The 16071-nt window shown below is 38.7% G+C and overlaps 1 protein-coding gene across 1 annotated transcript; it reads right to left on the bottom strand.

Moving 5' to 3' along the window:
* Positions 1–1871: 1871 nt before the first annotated feature.
* Positions 1872–14412, bottom strand: LOC113018234 (protein NLRC3-like). The gene is made up of 12 exons (XM_026161301.2): positions 14277–14412; positions 13996–14095; positions 13067–13096; positions 12770–12859; positions 12370–12492; positions 10918–10969; positions 10256–10475; positions 8364–10158; positions 8100–8273; positions 7593–7766; positions 3176–3222; positions 1872–2882 (listed from the first exon to the last, which is right to left on the bottom strand). The coding sequence occupies exons 3-12, from the start codon at positions 13072–13074 to the stop codon at positions 2338–2340; spliced, it is 3228 nt and encodes a 1075-aa protein (XP_026017086.2). The 5' UTR covers positions 13075–13096; positions 13996–14095; positions 14277–14412; the 3' UTR covers positions 1872–2337.
* Between the last annotated feature and the right edge of the window lie 1659 nt (positions 14413–16071).

The raw sequence follows: 16071 nt of genomic DNA, 5'->3' as shown, positions 1-16071 counted from the left end.
GAAATGCACACAACCATGAGGGTTGTGGACATGGAAACTAAAAACTAGAGCACTGGCGTCAGTTTCTCTTTTGGCTGAGACAAAAAGTTTTTCCTCCTCTGCATCTAAGCTAACTTTCCTTGGTTGGCTGGCCCATTTAATAGAAGATTTAAACAGCATGTGTGTGTGGCTCAAATCCAGTGCATGTGTGCTTTAGGTACCTTTACTAAGGATATCCTGTCTTTATGATATCATAGAGAGTATGAGTAGAAAAGAAGCCTGAGGCTCCGGCTCACTGGTATTACTTCTATACATAATGACCTTTTTATTTAACATTGTTAAATATCATGGTCATATCTAATGCACTCATCCATTGCTGAAACAGTATAGCTCTACATGACAGGAAATAAGGAAACGCATAATGAGTCTACTCTAAGGAGCTTGGAAAGAGAAGCGTCTGGACTTCTTTAAGTTTCTTGAAGATGTCTCACCTCTCACCTGAGAAGCTTCTTCAGTTCTGAGAGTCTACTTACAAATCACATTATGCATACTGAGTTTAAATGCTCTCTTTAAAGGCTTCACCTGTTCATTATTTCTCATTTATTTATAAGTTCTGTCTGCCTTTTATCATAATTACCATTTTATTCTGTTTATATATTTCCGTTTAACCTCTGCAGATCAGGCTAATTTCACTGAGTGCAGAATAGGTCTACAAAGCTGAGCAAAAGAGCAACATCACAATAACATGGCTCAAAATTTCAACACTAACAAGCCTCCTGACTTCCTGCAAAAAGACCTAATGAATGTGAAAAGGAAAACACATGTTTATTCTATAACAGTGAGACTAACACTGAGGCGTATCCAGATGAGCACTACAGAGGATGACAGTATCATTCAGTTCACCTGGAACGGATGGCTTGAGTGTCTTCTTAAGTCATCTGAGACTCAACGACACAGGCACATATCACTGCATCGCTATCCTTAAGAGAAAGAATAGGTCATAGGTCAAATCACGTGACCTCAAAGTTACAGATAAGATAACAATACTAGCTCCTTTGGGTTTGTTTATAGCACTTTCACTCAATCTGTTTGGTAAATAATAGGCCAGTTATGTACATATAGAAAGTAGGTGCTGCTACTGTTATACATAAGTTGCTTTTAAAATACCTCAGAGCTGTATCACAGTGTACTTTTACATCAGTCTCCACTCCTCTACATTTACATTCATAAAACCAACCTTTTTTCAAGTGAAGATGCCAACAAATCCATACTATCCTGACCAGCTTCTTCTAAAACAGGTTATTAGGCTTCAGTGGTGGCTGTAACTCAGGAGGTAGAGCCAGTCTACTGACTGAAAGGTTGGTGGTTTGATCCCTGATTACACGAGTCTGCATGCCAAATATCCTTGTGCAAGATACTAACCCCAAGTTGCTCTCCAATGCTTCCATGTTAGGGGTTAGATAAAAGCATAGAAGAAAGTGTTTGGTTGAATGGGACATGTTGTTTAAAGCGCTTTGGGGTCGTAGCAAAGTGCTGTGTAACAATCAGTCCATTTATCATTACTCTTCTGGCAACAGAGGAACAAGTAGCTTCTCTCTTTTTTCTAAACTGACAGCTGTTTTCTAGTTTTTCATTTCCATGAATATGTGAGGGTTTGCTTTATTTAGATAAATTAAAAGTATATTTTTGCTGGTAAATCAAGGCCATCATGTGAAAATGTCCTCCATAATTTTACTTTTTGGTTAAAGGTTAGAAAATGTACTCTAAAGGTTTTAAGTATAATAACAAGCATCCGTAAAAAAATAAATAAATAAGGAATAGTTTGATTTTTTTCATTTCTTTTTTTAAATATCAGTTTGCATGCATGTTCACACATAAAACACACGAATAGAAACTCTGTCACAGATTTTATTCTTGTGATAAAAAATAGTATAAAATACAAATTGAGACATGAAGTGTGCATTTATACAACACGTAACATATCAATGCTATGTGACAAATCATCGGTATGTTGTGTGTTGGGAATGAGAATGCTCTGAGATTTCACTGCCTATTATTAAAAAAACAAAACAAAACAAAAAACACCTGGTTGCTCTAGCATCACCATACTGGAGGATCCAGAGATGCATTTCGCTCGCCATCCCAAAGATAAACTTAACCTTTAACAGGTCAAGTAGTTTCAGTAGATGAAAGTTAAAAAAAACTAAACAAAGTACAAAGTCATAATTTATCTAGAAGCATTTTTGGTAAACAAATGAAGCTCAATAGAGTAGAATAGCTTTTTATTGTCATTGTACATGTATTACTAAATTTTGGGTGCTCCACACTAATGTGAGAATGTGTCTTGTCGCAGTAAGTTCACTCTGAGCCGTCACAGAAAGAGACAGTGGAGCCAGGTGACCTTAAATGAAACCCAGCATATAGTGCTTCAGTGAATTTGGTGTTGAAAGTGTGCAGGTGGATCAGTCTGTCAGGGAGGACACTGTAAAAGGACACAGTGCCTGCAGGGTAGTCCACATACACTGCTAATTTGTGAGAGACAATCGAGGAGGGGACAGCGATCACTATTGATGCGTAATTGTAATTTCCAAAGTAACCATCATCATTACTGCAGTAGAGACTCCAGGACTGATCAGTCCTTCCGAACCTGCTGTCATCGCCGTCTCCTTTCCGTCCAATTCCTACACAAGCTACACTGATACGAACCTCTCCACTCCACTCGACCTCCCAGTAACAGCGACCAGTCAGACTGTTGGTACAGAGCAGCTGAGGCCAGTGATCAAACCTATGATCATGATCAGGATACAGCTGGTCTTCTTTCACGTGTGTGACCTTCTTGTTGTTGTCAGACAGTTTGAGTTTCCTGTGTGCTGTGTTTAGATCCAGCGTCAGGTCACAGAAATCTAAAGGGGACAGTGAGACACAGTGCAAATGGTCTGTAATAAACACTTTTAATTTTATTTGCATGGTTTTCATGTTAATGTATGAAGAAGATCCGGTATGCAAAAGTTTTTGATTTTTTAAGAGTGTGTTACCATCAGAAATTGGTTTCTACTTAGTAAGTAAGTAAGAAGATATGTAACTTTTTTGTAAAATTCATGATTACATATATTTGACAGAGGTACAACTAAAGTGTAAAAAATGTGAACACAGTACAACACGGTGTAAATAGAACTGATACATCAAAAATACTCACATTTCCTTAGACCTGGTCTCATCCACTGGACTCCTTGAGGCTCCACACTGAAATGAGAATTTTATCTTTTAGTGTGAAAACATGCCTTTATATTGTCTGAGTAATCTTTTCTAGAGAAATAATCTTGTTTCCTTTTATTCCATAATAAAATGAAAACGATAATGCACTTCCAGTTCTATGGATTTATATATCAAAGTAAATTTTTTAAAAAAGAAACCAACTGGTCTGTACAAGGTTCTTAAATTACCTAAATACAACCTGAGAAAATTGAAAAGAATTAGACATGTAAATAAAAAGCCAAAATCCTGTATAAATGACACGGTGCAAAACAGTTCACACTTGTAGCATCCGCTTAGCCATGAGTAGGAATCGAATAACTTAAGAGGAACTTTGAAGAAGAATTCTTAATTTTCTCACATGACTATATCTGCTCTGCATAAATAACTACTACTTGCTTCACTTTTTTTTTCTTTACAATAGGAAAGTCAAAATCCTGTTCCAAAGATTAGGGTGGTTCTGCATTTATTGGTGTAACGGTACACGTAAGCTCCAGACTGAGATGTCTTGATGCATGCTCAATCATCCAGGTAAGTAAATCCCAAAAGGTTGATTCTGTTCATCTGGATGTAACGTTTTCAGTGGGAAACTCCTCACAGCCTATTATTCACATGTGCTAGTTTCAGTCATTACGCATTGAACTGTATATAAGGTTGGGGAAACCTGCAATCAGCTCAGATTAAAGAAGTCACTTGGATGAGTGACAAAACGTTTGTCCCACTGAAAACATTACATCCAGGTGAACAGAATCAACCTTTTGGGGCTCCAGACTGAGACTAAGTCTGAGAAAACAATCTGACCCAAAACATTGGCATGTATGGCAATACATCTGGTAATAAAGGGAAATGAAACAAAAGGGTTACATAATATCAAAAAATCAATTCTGTTTATCTGGACTTTGCATTTTCAGTGGGAGAAACGTTTTGTCACCCATCCATGTGACTTCTTCAGGCTCAGCTGACTGCAGGTTTCACCAACCTTATAAACAGTACACAGCAAATTCAAAAGTGTTAAATGTTTTGGTGTTAATAGTCTTCTTGCAAAAGTAGAGTTAATTTTACTCTAAGTAGAGTCACATTCTTTTAATGTAACTCTGAGGTGTAAAATGATAGTAGTTAAAATCGAGTGTTAAAAATGAGTGTTTCTATGTCAAATCTGGAGGTGTTACAATGGAAACATTAACTCTTGACCTCTTAACTCTGAACTCCTAGAGGGGCTACGACACCAACAGAGTAAATTCACAGACTCCGCCCCCAGCACGGCTCCAATCGAAGCTGAAGTGAAGCCGTTTCAGAACATTTTGCTCTACATATTTGAGTTGTTTGCCATGCTTGGTAAGTCATTTTTCCAAAGATTGTTTCAATTATTTCTATTAGCTTTTACTTCTGTGGCTCTTTGGAGTTGAGACAAAGCTGTGTGAAAGGCATTAGCCATGTTGCTCGCTGATAGCATAACATTCTGTTTTAGCTAGCTGAAAGGTATTGTTTGCGGGCAAATACCACAGCCTTGAAAAAAGCTTGGCTAATACCCTGTGTTAAATTATCAACTCCAGACAGATTTGGTGTTTAACACTAAATCAGAGTTAACGTACCAACTCTCCAAAAAGAGTTAAATTAACACTCTCTGGTGTGGACCCATATAGACACTTTAATAGTGTTGAAATCAAATCAGACAGTGTTAATTTGGACATGCTGGATTTGCTGTGTACATTTGCAAAATAACGGAAAACAGCCCACTTGTTCTAGTGGAAAAACATGGTGAACACAGCAGGAACGAATTAGGTGTCATCTGACAGGAGGAAGCAGGACTGCACACACTGAACACAGAACTTGAGATTGTCAAAATAAAACAGGAAACACACTGAGACACAGACCAAGAGACAAAGGCTTGACAAAGGGGCAGGGGGAGGAAATAGACAGGGATGGACATGACAGATTAGGTAGAAAGGATTGAACACAAGGAGAGAAACATGGGAACAACTAAGGGAGACTAGGCCTGGAGGGAGAGGGAGTGAGCGAGAGACAGAGAGGGGGGGACGGAGGGACACAGAGCAGGCAAAGAGACATAATGGCTGAGGAAAAGAGACATGGATGGACATGACAGACAGAGGAGACATGGAAAGAAACACATGGAGGGGAAAACGGGAACAGAAAAGCGAGATGAAACACAAAGACATGACTGGGGGACACATGAATAAACTTAAAGACATTAGGAAAACTAAAACCCAAACCTAAATCATCTTAACCTCTTAAACCCCAACGCCCCCTGATACAGGGGCAAAAGGCAGGAGATCAGTTAGGCTTAAGGGGCTTAAGAGGTTAATAAAGTAAAGTGTCAACAATCCCAAAATAAACTCAAACCCCCCATCGCAGACCAAGAACTATGACAAAGACACTTGTCAGAACTTGTCAGGGTTAAACACATCAAAACCGCACTTAGCTATTGTGACACCTACAAGTGTATGGTCACAGTTGTAATCTGCTGGAAACATTTACTGATGTAAAAGCCTTTGGTTCACTGCTGTATTGCACTTTTCAGTTAAGGTTATGAAAATTGCGTGGCGTCGCCACAATTCCACTTGTAGTGTAAAGACGTGGTGGGTCTTACTACATCTGTTTTATTTCGTAGCACATGTAGCTCTGAGACATAATTTTAACCTGATGTTAGTAGAAGTTTTACAGTTGATGATTTCAACATAACCTCATTCTTACTCATTATATTGCTAAATGTAAATAGACTGGTTTATATTTACTTTTGGACGACTATAGAATATGTTTGTTTATTGTTTGCAAATATAGTGTTTAATCTTTTAAGGTATAAAGAGTTTGTAACAGTTATAATAAGCAGGTTATTCGCAGTGCTAATATTACTGCACAGAGATATTGTTGAAGCTGGACAGCAGCAGGATTTAGTTACAGATTTATTGTAAATAATTATTAAATTATTTTGTAGATCTATACTTGTGAAAAAAACAATGCGACCAAGTGGGTTTAACATGTGAACCTGATTGAATATGATGGTTTTTTTGTCACAAGAGGAATGACTGAAGGAAAGAGGAACGTGTGTATAAATGAACAGAAAACAATGGTATAAAATTCTGTGTAATAGAAAGACAAGGAAGAGCCTGCACAACTTATGTCTCCAGTCTCTACTTTTCTGTATAAAATAGTCCCCATAGAAGGCCTATAACACGATGGTCATGTGATGTTGGTGTTGTGAGCAACACTTTAAAGCAGTGTAGTAAAACAACTGAACTTCATAAGATCGACACAGTTTCAAACATCAGTATCAAGGGTCCCATCCCAAGCTATTTGTTACATTCTCCCTCAAGCTGTGTATTCCTCCTTGTGCATTTCTGCATTTCCTGAGCAACTTTAATTTGTATTTTGTTAAGCTCAGCAATAAAGCTTCCTTTTAATCACCTTGTTTCTCATGTCCTGCATTTTGGGTCTAACTAATCTTGCCACACAGCCAAGCTTTACACACAACGAGAGAGGCAACGCTCATGGGCAATGATGATGAATCCTGATGGGGTGTGATTGGGGTAAATACCTCAATCTTTTATTGAAATGCACAATCTCAATTGTCAACCTTAATGAGGTTGCAAGGTCATGCAGTCATAAGGTTGTGGGTGCCTATTTCATTTGATTTTAAACACTTTTCGAGGCCTAACTCATCATGATCCCAGCCTTGTTTATTTGTTTTTAGTCAATTATTCTCTCAAATCTTGGCAGTCTGGAAACAAAGAAAATAATCGATCTGATACAGAGCAAAAACTAATTTGAAAAACGTCAGTTTTGCCTCTCTCTTGAATTAAAGGTTAAGGTAAACTTAGAGTTAAGGTTATCACTTACTTTACTTTTTTGTCCATAATTTGATAGATATATTGTAGATAGACAGGAAAGTGGTGAGAGGAAGAGGAAAAGACATGCAGCAAAAGGCTGCTTGAACCCAGGCCTACTGCTCTCCGGCCATACGGCATATGGTCGCCTGTTCACCCACTGAACTAAAGCAGATCAACAAGATGACCCCTTACTGTGAATGATATCCCAGTATGCAACTACTTGGCAAAGACTGTGACAGCTGGGATATGTTTGAGCACCACTTTTGACCAGCAAGACAAGAAAATGTTAGAGATGATTGATTTTGTGATTTTGACTCACAGATGAGCTTTACTGTGATTGGTTCTGAGTCATTCAGCCACACAGTTGCCCATTTGACTGGACATACAGACTATATTACGGGCCATCAGGTCAGTGGTTACAATAAACCCTTAAATGAATTCAAGTAAATATCTGCTCTTCCTTACAAAATGTTGGAGAAAAAAATACATTTTCAGCTTTATTTCCTGTTTTCCTACCAGAGTATGTCCAGTTTCACATGTGGATCCTGCTGTTGATCAGACAAAAGCTTCATTCCTGAGTCTCCTGGATGATTATAGCTCAAATCCAGCTCTTTCAAAAAGGAGGGATTGGAGCGCACAGCTGTGGCCAGAGAGGTGAAGCCTGTTCCTGTGATCTGACAGCCTGACAACCTTAAAACACATACAACAATGTAAGGAACTGCTCTGCATTTGATGATGCACATGCAGTCAAATGAACAGATTCTGATTTCAGTTAAAGTAGAGTAAAAAGGCTTTTAAGGACTCTGTTTAAAAACATGGAAAAAATATTATTACATTTTATTTTATACTATGATGGACAGACATAAATAAAGTTATGTTTGTGTGTGTGTGTGTGTGTGTGTCTTTCTCTTCTACTGTGCTCTTTCAGAGCTTACACCAGAACAGAAAGAACATCTTAAATCTATAAAATAATGACAGTTGTTGTGAAATATCCAAATCTCCTGAAACAAAGAGTCAGCTAACCTGAGAGTTTCCAGCACACAGTGTGGACTCCCAAGTCCAACACAAAGCAGCTTCACTCCTGAGTCCTGAAGGTTGTTGTTACTCATGTCCAGCTCTCTCAGTCTGGAGGACTGAGAACTTAGAATTGAGGAAAGAGTTTGACAGCTTCTCTCTGTGAGGTTACAGCCGCTTAACCTAGAAAGACATGAATAGCAGTGAACTTTCCAAACTTTTGAAATAAATACTTTAAAGCAATCTCTTGCCAGGATTAAACTGGATACTTACTGGGCTTTCTTACAGGCTTTGACCACTGGCAGCAGCTGCAGAAGAGCCGCTTCTGAAGCTGAATATTTCCTCAAGTCAAACTCATCCACACCTGTTTCTGATGACAGTAAGATGAAGACCAGAGCTGACCACTGAGCAGGAGAGAGATCAACTTTAGACAGTTGTCCTAAACTCAGTTGATGCTGGACCTCCTTCACTACAGAGTCATCATTCAATTCATTCAGACAGTGGAACAGATTGATGCTTTTCTCAGGAGAGAGAGCGCCATTCATCTTTTTTTTAACATACTGAGCTGTTTCCTGATTTATCTGTGAGCTGTTTCCTGTTTGTGTGAGCAGGCCTTGTAAGAGATTCTGATTGGTCTGCAGTGAAAGACCAAGGAGGAACCGGAGAAACATGTCCAGATGTCCATTTGGACTTCGTAAGGCCTTGTCCACGGCACTCTGGTAGAACTGTCTTACTGAAGACTCATCAGTCTGCACTGAGGCTGTTTCTTCTTCCTCCAGCAGGTTGATACCAGAGTTGGTGAATGTCAGATGCACATGAAGAGCAGCTAAAAACTCCTGAATGCTCAGATGGACAAAACAGTAAACTTTCTCTTGGTACAGCCCTCTCTCTTCTTTAAAGATCTGTGTGAACACTCCTGAGTACACTGAGGCTTCTCTGACATTAATGCCACACTCTGTCAGGTCTGATTCATAGAAGATCAGGTTTCCTTTCTGCAGCTCCTGAAACGCCAGTTTCCCCAGTGCTTCAATCATCTTCCTGCTCTCTGGACTCCAGAGAGGATCTGTCTCAGCTCCTCCATCATACTTGATGTTCTTCAGTTTGGTCTGAACCACCAGGAAGTGAATGTACATCTCAGTCAGTGTCTTGGGCAGCTTTCCTCCAGCCTGTTTGGTTTTTAACAAACTCTCTAGAACTGTAGCAATGATCCAGCAGAAGATTGGGATGTGACACATGATGTGGAGGCTTCGTGATGTCTTGATGTGAGAGATTATGGTGTTGGCCTCTTCCTTGTCTCTAAGTCTCTTCCTGAAGTACTCTTCCTTCTTTGGGTCAGTGAACCCTCTGATCTCTGTAACCATGTCTATATACTCAGCAGGAATCTGATTGGCTGCTGCAGGTCGTGTGGTTATCCAGATGTGAGCAGAAGGAAGCAACTTTCCCCTGATGAGGTTTGTCAGCAGCACATCCACTGATGTGGACTCTGTAACATCAGTGAGGATCTCAGTGATGTGGAAGTTCAGAGGAAGTCGACACTCATCCAGACCATCAAAGATGAAGATAACTTTGAACTTTTTAAAGTTACAGATTCCTGCTTCTTTGATTTCAGTGAAGAAGTGATGAATAAGTCCCGCTAAGCTGAACTTTTTATCCCTCAGTAAATTCAGCTCTCTGAATGGGAATGGAAACATGAACTGGATGTCCTGGTTGGTCTTGTCTTCAGTCCAGTCCAAAGTGAACTTTTGTGTCAGGAATGTTTTCCCGATGCCAGCCACTCCTTTGGTCAGAACTGTTCTGATTGGTTTGTCTCTTTCAGCTGAGACTTTAAAGATGTTTTCACATCTGATTGTTGTTTCTGGTCTGTTTGGTTTCCAGGAGAACATTTCAATCTGTCTGACCTCATGTTCAGTGTTGACCTCTCCGGTCCCTCCCTCTGTGATGCAGAGCTCTGTGTAGATCTCATTTAGAGTGGTTTGGTTTCCTGGTTTAGCAATCCCCTCAGAGACACACTGGAACTTCTTCTTTAGGTTACATTTAAAAGTATTCTCACAAAGTGGATCAGGATTTTCTACAGGAAAGAACCAGAAACATGAGTGTTATGATTATAGAAAATGTGATAATTTCATTCCTGTAAAGACTGAATTTATGAAGAGAAATCCTCTCACTGCTCTGCAGACAGTCAGCCAGCTCCTCCTGTTTCATTATTCTCAGGAAGTTAACTGCAAGTTTCAGAAATGCCTCTCTGCTGCTCCTTCTCTGCTTCTCTTCCTCACTGTCCAACACCTCCTCTTCATCCCTCTGACACTCTGAATAATCTGGATTCAGATCATTCTGCATCTTCTTTAGCTCGTCCTTCACAAACATGATAATGTTTCCCTCCAGTATCTGGAAAATAAGCAACACAATCTGAATTCACAAAAATCAGATCTTCATAGTAAAAATAATTTTTCACAGATTTGTTTTCTGTGTGTTTTCAATTTAACAAAAATACCCTTACTTATGTTCATTTTACAGGAAACAATAAAATAATAACATAAATTAAATTAAATAATTCTAAGTACTCGGTTATTTCCCCATCTTACATCTTATGTTCCCTGTAGTTTCCTGCAAATTCCACATAAGTAAAGGGTACTTGCGCCTTATTTTCAGGTCGTGTTATAAAGTTATGCTGAAGCTTTGCTTTGAAAAGTGTTTCATAAATAAAAATAAAGTAAAAAATTAATTCCCTGTTGAATTATTTCTGGAATTTTGCCATAATTTTATGACGAATATTGTACTGTGCAACATGAAAACAATTACAAACAGAGGTTGGTGTACATGTACAAACCTTAAATATTGAGTCCAGATCAGTTTGATGCTGCAGACTCTCCTGATCAGCTCTGTGGAGACATCATTATTTATTTTATTTTTTTTAGAAAGAGGCAATACATATTAATGAACATTTTAACAAATTTAAATATGCCAGATTATAGCCTTGGGCTAATTTTCATCTGCATGAAGAAATTAGAACCATTTACCACATAAATACAAGCCAACGATTTCTTCTTCTACTGTTAGATGATCATCCTGATTAAAACAAGCACAACTGTGCTGTAACAAACCTATTATGTTAATTTATAGACTTATTTATTAGACTCTACTAGTCCAAAACTAACAGGTCAGTGATGGTTCTGTACCAGTGTTCTTGTAATGACCATATTATGGATATTTCCGGTACATTGCATCATCACATTAAAAAAGTCAGATTCGTGTTGATGTGTTGAAGTGTTTCATTTCAAATTTGACCGTTTTTAAAAATACAAACACCAGGGAAGAGCATCTTACAGCAGCAGCTGACGCTTTATTCTGAGTAAAAAAACTTAAAATGCACAAATTAAAAAATCGTAAGATGACACTTTGAATCAGCTACATCTGTGGTGTTCAGTGTCCAGATGCTGAACAACAAAATCTTACTACATGGCCCATTTTGTCATGTTATTTCATGGAGGTCATATAAAAAGGAACCACTGGTGAAAAATGTAATGTAAATGGTATGGTAATGTAAAAGGTAAATGGCCTGCATTTGTATGGCGCTCAGTCCCTAAGGACCCCAAAGCGCTTCACACTACATTCAGTCATTCACACACTGGCAATAGCAAGCTACATTGTAGCCACAGCTGCCCTGGGGCGCACTGACAGAAGCGAGGCTGCCGGACACAGGCACCACAGGGCCCTCTGACCACCACCAGTAGGCAAACACGGGGTTAGTATCTTGCCCAAGGATATTTGGCATGCAGCCAGGAGGCAGCCTGGGATCGAACCACTGACCTTCTGATTAGTGGCTGCCCTGCTCTGCTACCTGAGCTGCAGCCACCCCAATCTAATGTAATGTAAATATCAAGTTTAAAAAAAAAGATTTGCTGTTGTCCTTATTAGTTTTGTTGACGATTGTCATGGTGATGGTGTGTCACTATGAATTATGAGAATCATTTAATAGTTAGAGAAATCCAGCAGTTCATATGGTGGCATCCAGCACCACACATACAGCTGCAGATCATTTCACCTTCCTACGCAAAACTGGCAACTGCATCAGAGTCAAAAGAGTCAAACTAACTGCTGACACATTCCTGCTGATTACCACATAAATTATAATCAGTGTGATGCCCAGTGCAGGGGATGCAGGGCTGTTAAAATAGATTTATTTTTCTTTTAAGTTAGCAGCCTCACTTATGGAGCTCTTCAATCTCAGGACTGAGGCCAGGTGTACCATAGAGCTGTAAGGTAAATGTGAATGTCTTACTCCTCAGCAGCAGCAGACTTTGTTCCTTTAAAGTTAAAGATGAAATATTTTGACCGATCACTCTTCAAAGACACACAGCTGGGTCCAGGTTCAGGTTCAAGCGCATCTGGTGTCTCAGTGATCCTGGTGAACAGAGAAATTAAATTTTTAGCCTTCAGACACAAAAAGTAGGGTAAACTTGGAGCTAGTCACAGTGATATTATTACAGTAAGGCTAAAAAGTTTTATGCTCTTCACAATGTTCTCTTTAGTCTGTTTGTTTATCCAACTGTCTTTTCTTCTTTTTGTGAACAAAGTTAAAAATAAATCAATAAATCAATAAATCAATAAATGACTAATTCAAACCTTCTCACTGTTTACTCATGGAGTTAAGATACGTTTAACATTTTGTTAAGTCTTACCTCTCATCAGGAGTCAGTTTCCTTCTTTTAAAGTCAGGGCGATCTTCCTGTGGAGATCTGGGTCTGGTCTCAGGCTCAGGAGAGTCTGGTCTGAGGAGTGAGGAAAAGAATAAGGCAGGGTTATATATATACACTTTTTTAATCTCCAGGTGGAACATACGCTGGAAAAACCTTGCAGGGTTAAATTGAATTAACAAAACAGAGAGCAGGTTTGTTGTAGAGAGTTACTGCATGTATGAAATCATTTCTGTATTTGTTCTTTTAGCAGTGACGATAATGTGAGGTTTTGTGTGATACCTTTCCATGTTGGTAAAAACCTGCAGTCACCTGATGGGAGAGAAAAGTGAGAATAAAACACACATAATCTGTTTATTGAGATATTTGATAGCAATAAGGTATCGCTATCAAATACCTGTTTAATTATAATAATAGTTTTATATTATATTATATTATATTATATTATATTATATTATATTATATTATAATTAAGGTTTCATTGTTTGTCAACAAAAATCTGAAAGAGTCAACAAACAATCATTGTGATGATTAAACTTTTTAAAGAGGAGATTACATAGAAAACAAATAATAAAAAGCATAAAAAACTTACATGATATAAATCAGATCAAAGATTCACTTTTTTATCATCATCCTGAACACTGTCTGTCTGCAGCTGTTTGCTGTCTGCACTAGGAGAAGATCTGATTCTGTTCTTTCTCTATTAAGGTTTTGTCTTACTTTCACCACTTTATGCTTCAGGAGTTTGAGTCTGTACTTAAGTAAACTATTCTGTAGCTCACTTCCTTGTTTTTCTCTTATACGTTCCTGATTTGAATACAGGTGCTCACTGTACTGATGACACGCCTACACTGTTAGACTGGTTAAACTGGTTAAACTGGTTAAACACTGCCTTGTTCTGGTGTTTTGCTGAATTTCCTGCCCCTGGCTACTGAATTTCATCCATCAAGTAAAGGGTTTGAACAACTAAACATAAATTATGCAGTTACTAAATGGCGTAAAACATTTTAATCGAATAATAATTATGTTAAGAACTGTAGGGCTCTGCGTCCTGACAAAGTCAGAAATGATCCAGCCACCTGAATCAAAAACATGATAAACTACACAGAGAGCTCATCACCCAGAGGCATTAACAGTTTTGTCAAAGCACATAAAACCATCATCTGATTGTCTGAAAACACAAAAAACCTAATTCATGGTTCATGTCTCACCTTTAGTCCTTCCAACAGAGTCTGTTCTGCCTGCAGTGGGAAACCTTCAGCCTCCTCAGTCCAGTAAAAAGGTTCTCAAAGGTTTTGTGGTCACGAGCCCCTTTCAGAGGACAACATTATCCCATATAATCAGCTGATTTGGTCTTAGCTTCACATGATGATGTGCACTGACTGAAATATTTAACCACGTTCACCAGATAGCTGACTGGCTAATAATTAATTTGTAGCAGGACAGAAGACACAGAATTACAGTAAAAATAAATGAAAGATAAAATACATACATCTGCCGTGTGTCCTTCTGTCACTCTGTACTTTTTTCATCAGCCCTTACAGGACACAGACCCAAGTGTATTTCCATATGCAAACACAGCCGTCACGCCCGGCTGCCTGAGGTCAGGTTACATCAGCGAGTTTGTTCCTCTGTTTGTTTTCACTTCAGCTTCTGTTCAGTTTTCAGCAACTTCGAAGAAACGCACAGTTATTATTAGGTTTGGTTTTATGAGTAAAGTTTGAAGACATCAGTAAAACAGGAGTAAAAAATAAAAATAATTATGTGTGTGTGTTGACCTTGAAACAAAAAATATGATCCTCTGTAATAGGAACTAATATGAGCTCGTATTTATGTGTCTCTTTGGCACACTTAGAAATGTTAATGTAGGTAAACTGGAAAATTTATTAATATTAATAATAATTCAGTGTCCAATCTCAGGTCATCGGCTCAGACGCAGTTTTCTTTCACTCTACCTGAGCTCACCAGCTCGGCAACAGCCCCACTCTTTGGTGTAAATGAGTCTTTTTATTATTTCTGTAACTTGATTTTTCTTACTTATTGTGTGCTCACTGTCTGTGTGTTTGTGTGTGTTTGTTCCTGATTCTTCACTTTTGTTGTTGTTTCAGTTCCAGCCTGAACTTTGAACTACATGATCACACAGTGGATTCTCCATTTTGTGCCAAAATCTGTTTTGAGTTTTCAACAACAGGTGTTTAAATCCACTGTTTCCCCTGTTCTGTTGGGCCTGCCTGTGTTAGAGCCTAAAACATTACACACATCACACTGGAGTGGGCGCTCAACCAAACCTGACAGATCCTGGAATTATATTTTCATCTTCTGGGGAGAGATAACTGATCAAACAGTCTGTCCTGTATTATGTCCATGACAATTTGTTTGGGCAGAAATCTGGTTTCATTTAACACAACGTATTCACCTCAACACCTGTCATGTTCATGAAGGACTTGAGGTGTCAGAGTCTCAGGAAGGACGAATCAGACTTCAGCTGTTCAGACTCAGGACTGATGACTCGGGACTGGACCTGTGTCAGATGAACACTGATCATGGCTTCAGCTCTTTTGTCAAACTGAGTCTGAGAAAAAATGAACTTTTTTTATTATTTCCTTTCTGTTTGAATCCAAAAGAAGCCTAAACACACAAGATATCAATGGAAATCCCAGGACGTCCTCTATTTAGTACATGAGGACTTAGCTAAAAAGGGGCAAAAGATATAGACTTAAAACAAATGTCCATTACAGAGGACATAAATGCTGCTTCTCAGGAGGATAAATGTGTCAGGTTTGGTGGTGAACGTCCACTCCAGTGTGATGTTGTGGTTCTCCTCTGCCTGATAGCAGGTCTGTGTCACATTGACTACAAATGATCCTGTTGAGGAGACAGAGAGGGAAAGAGAGGAGCAGACACACTGAGAACTGGAACAAATCTGTTGTTGAGCTTTATTTGGAGTTCATAAAGTGAAGCTGTAAACTAACCAGAGACACATGAGGTGAGGATGATGAGCAGCAGCATCCTGCAGATCATCTTCTCCCTGTGACGATAAAATTTGATTTGAGGAAGAACCTTTTCACACACATTTATATGTTTTAAATAAAAGTATAAAAACATTAACAGAGCTGAATCCTGTCTCACATGAACTTTCTCATCTTCTAAAACATTTTGGCAGCTACCCCTCAGCCTCTCAGCAGCTGCACTTCTAGTAAATGTGAAAATCACAGGTGATCTCAGAAAAGTTGACTCTGAACTTGAGGTCAAGATCACAGGGATTCAAACTCATCTCAGAGCTGACA

This window comes from Astatotilapia calliptera, chromosome 3 (genome assembly GCF_964374335.1).
Source record: "Astatotilapia calliptera chromosome 3, fAstCal68.1, whole genome shotgun sequence".
NCBI lineage: Eukaryota > Metazoa > Chordata > Actinopteri > Cichliformes > Cichlidae > Astatotilapia > Astatotilapia calliptera.
The sequence above is the reverse complement of the archived record's forward strand: the minus strand, read 5'-3'. Positions and strand labels throughout refer to the sequence as shown.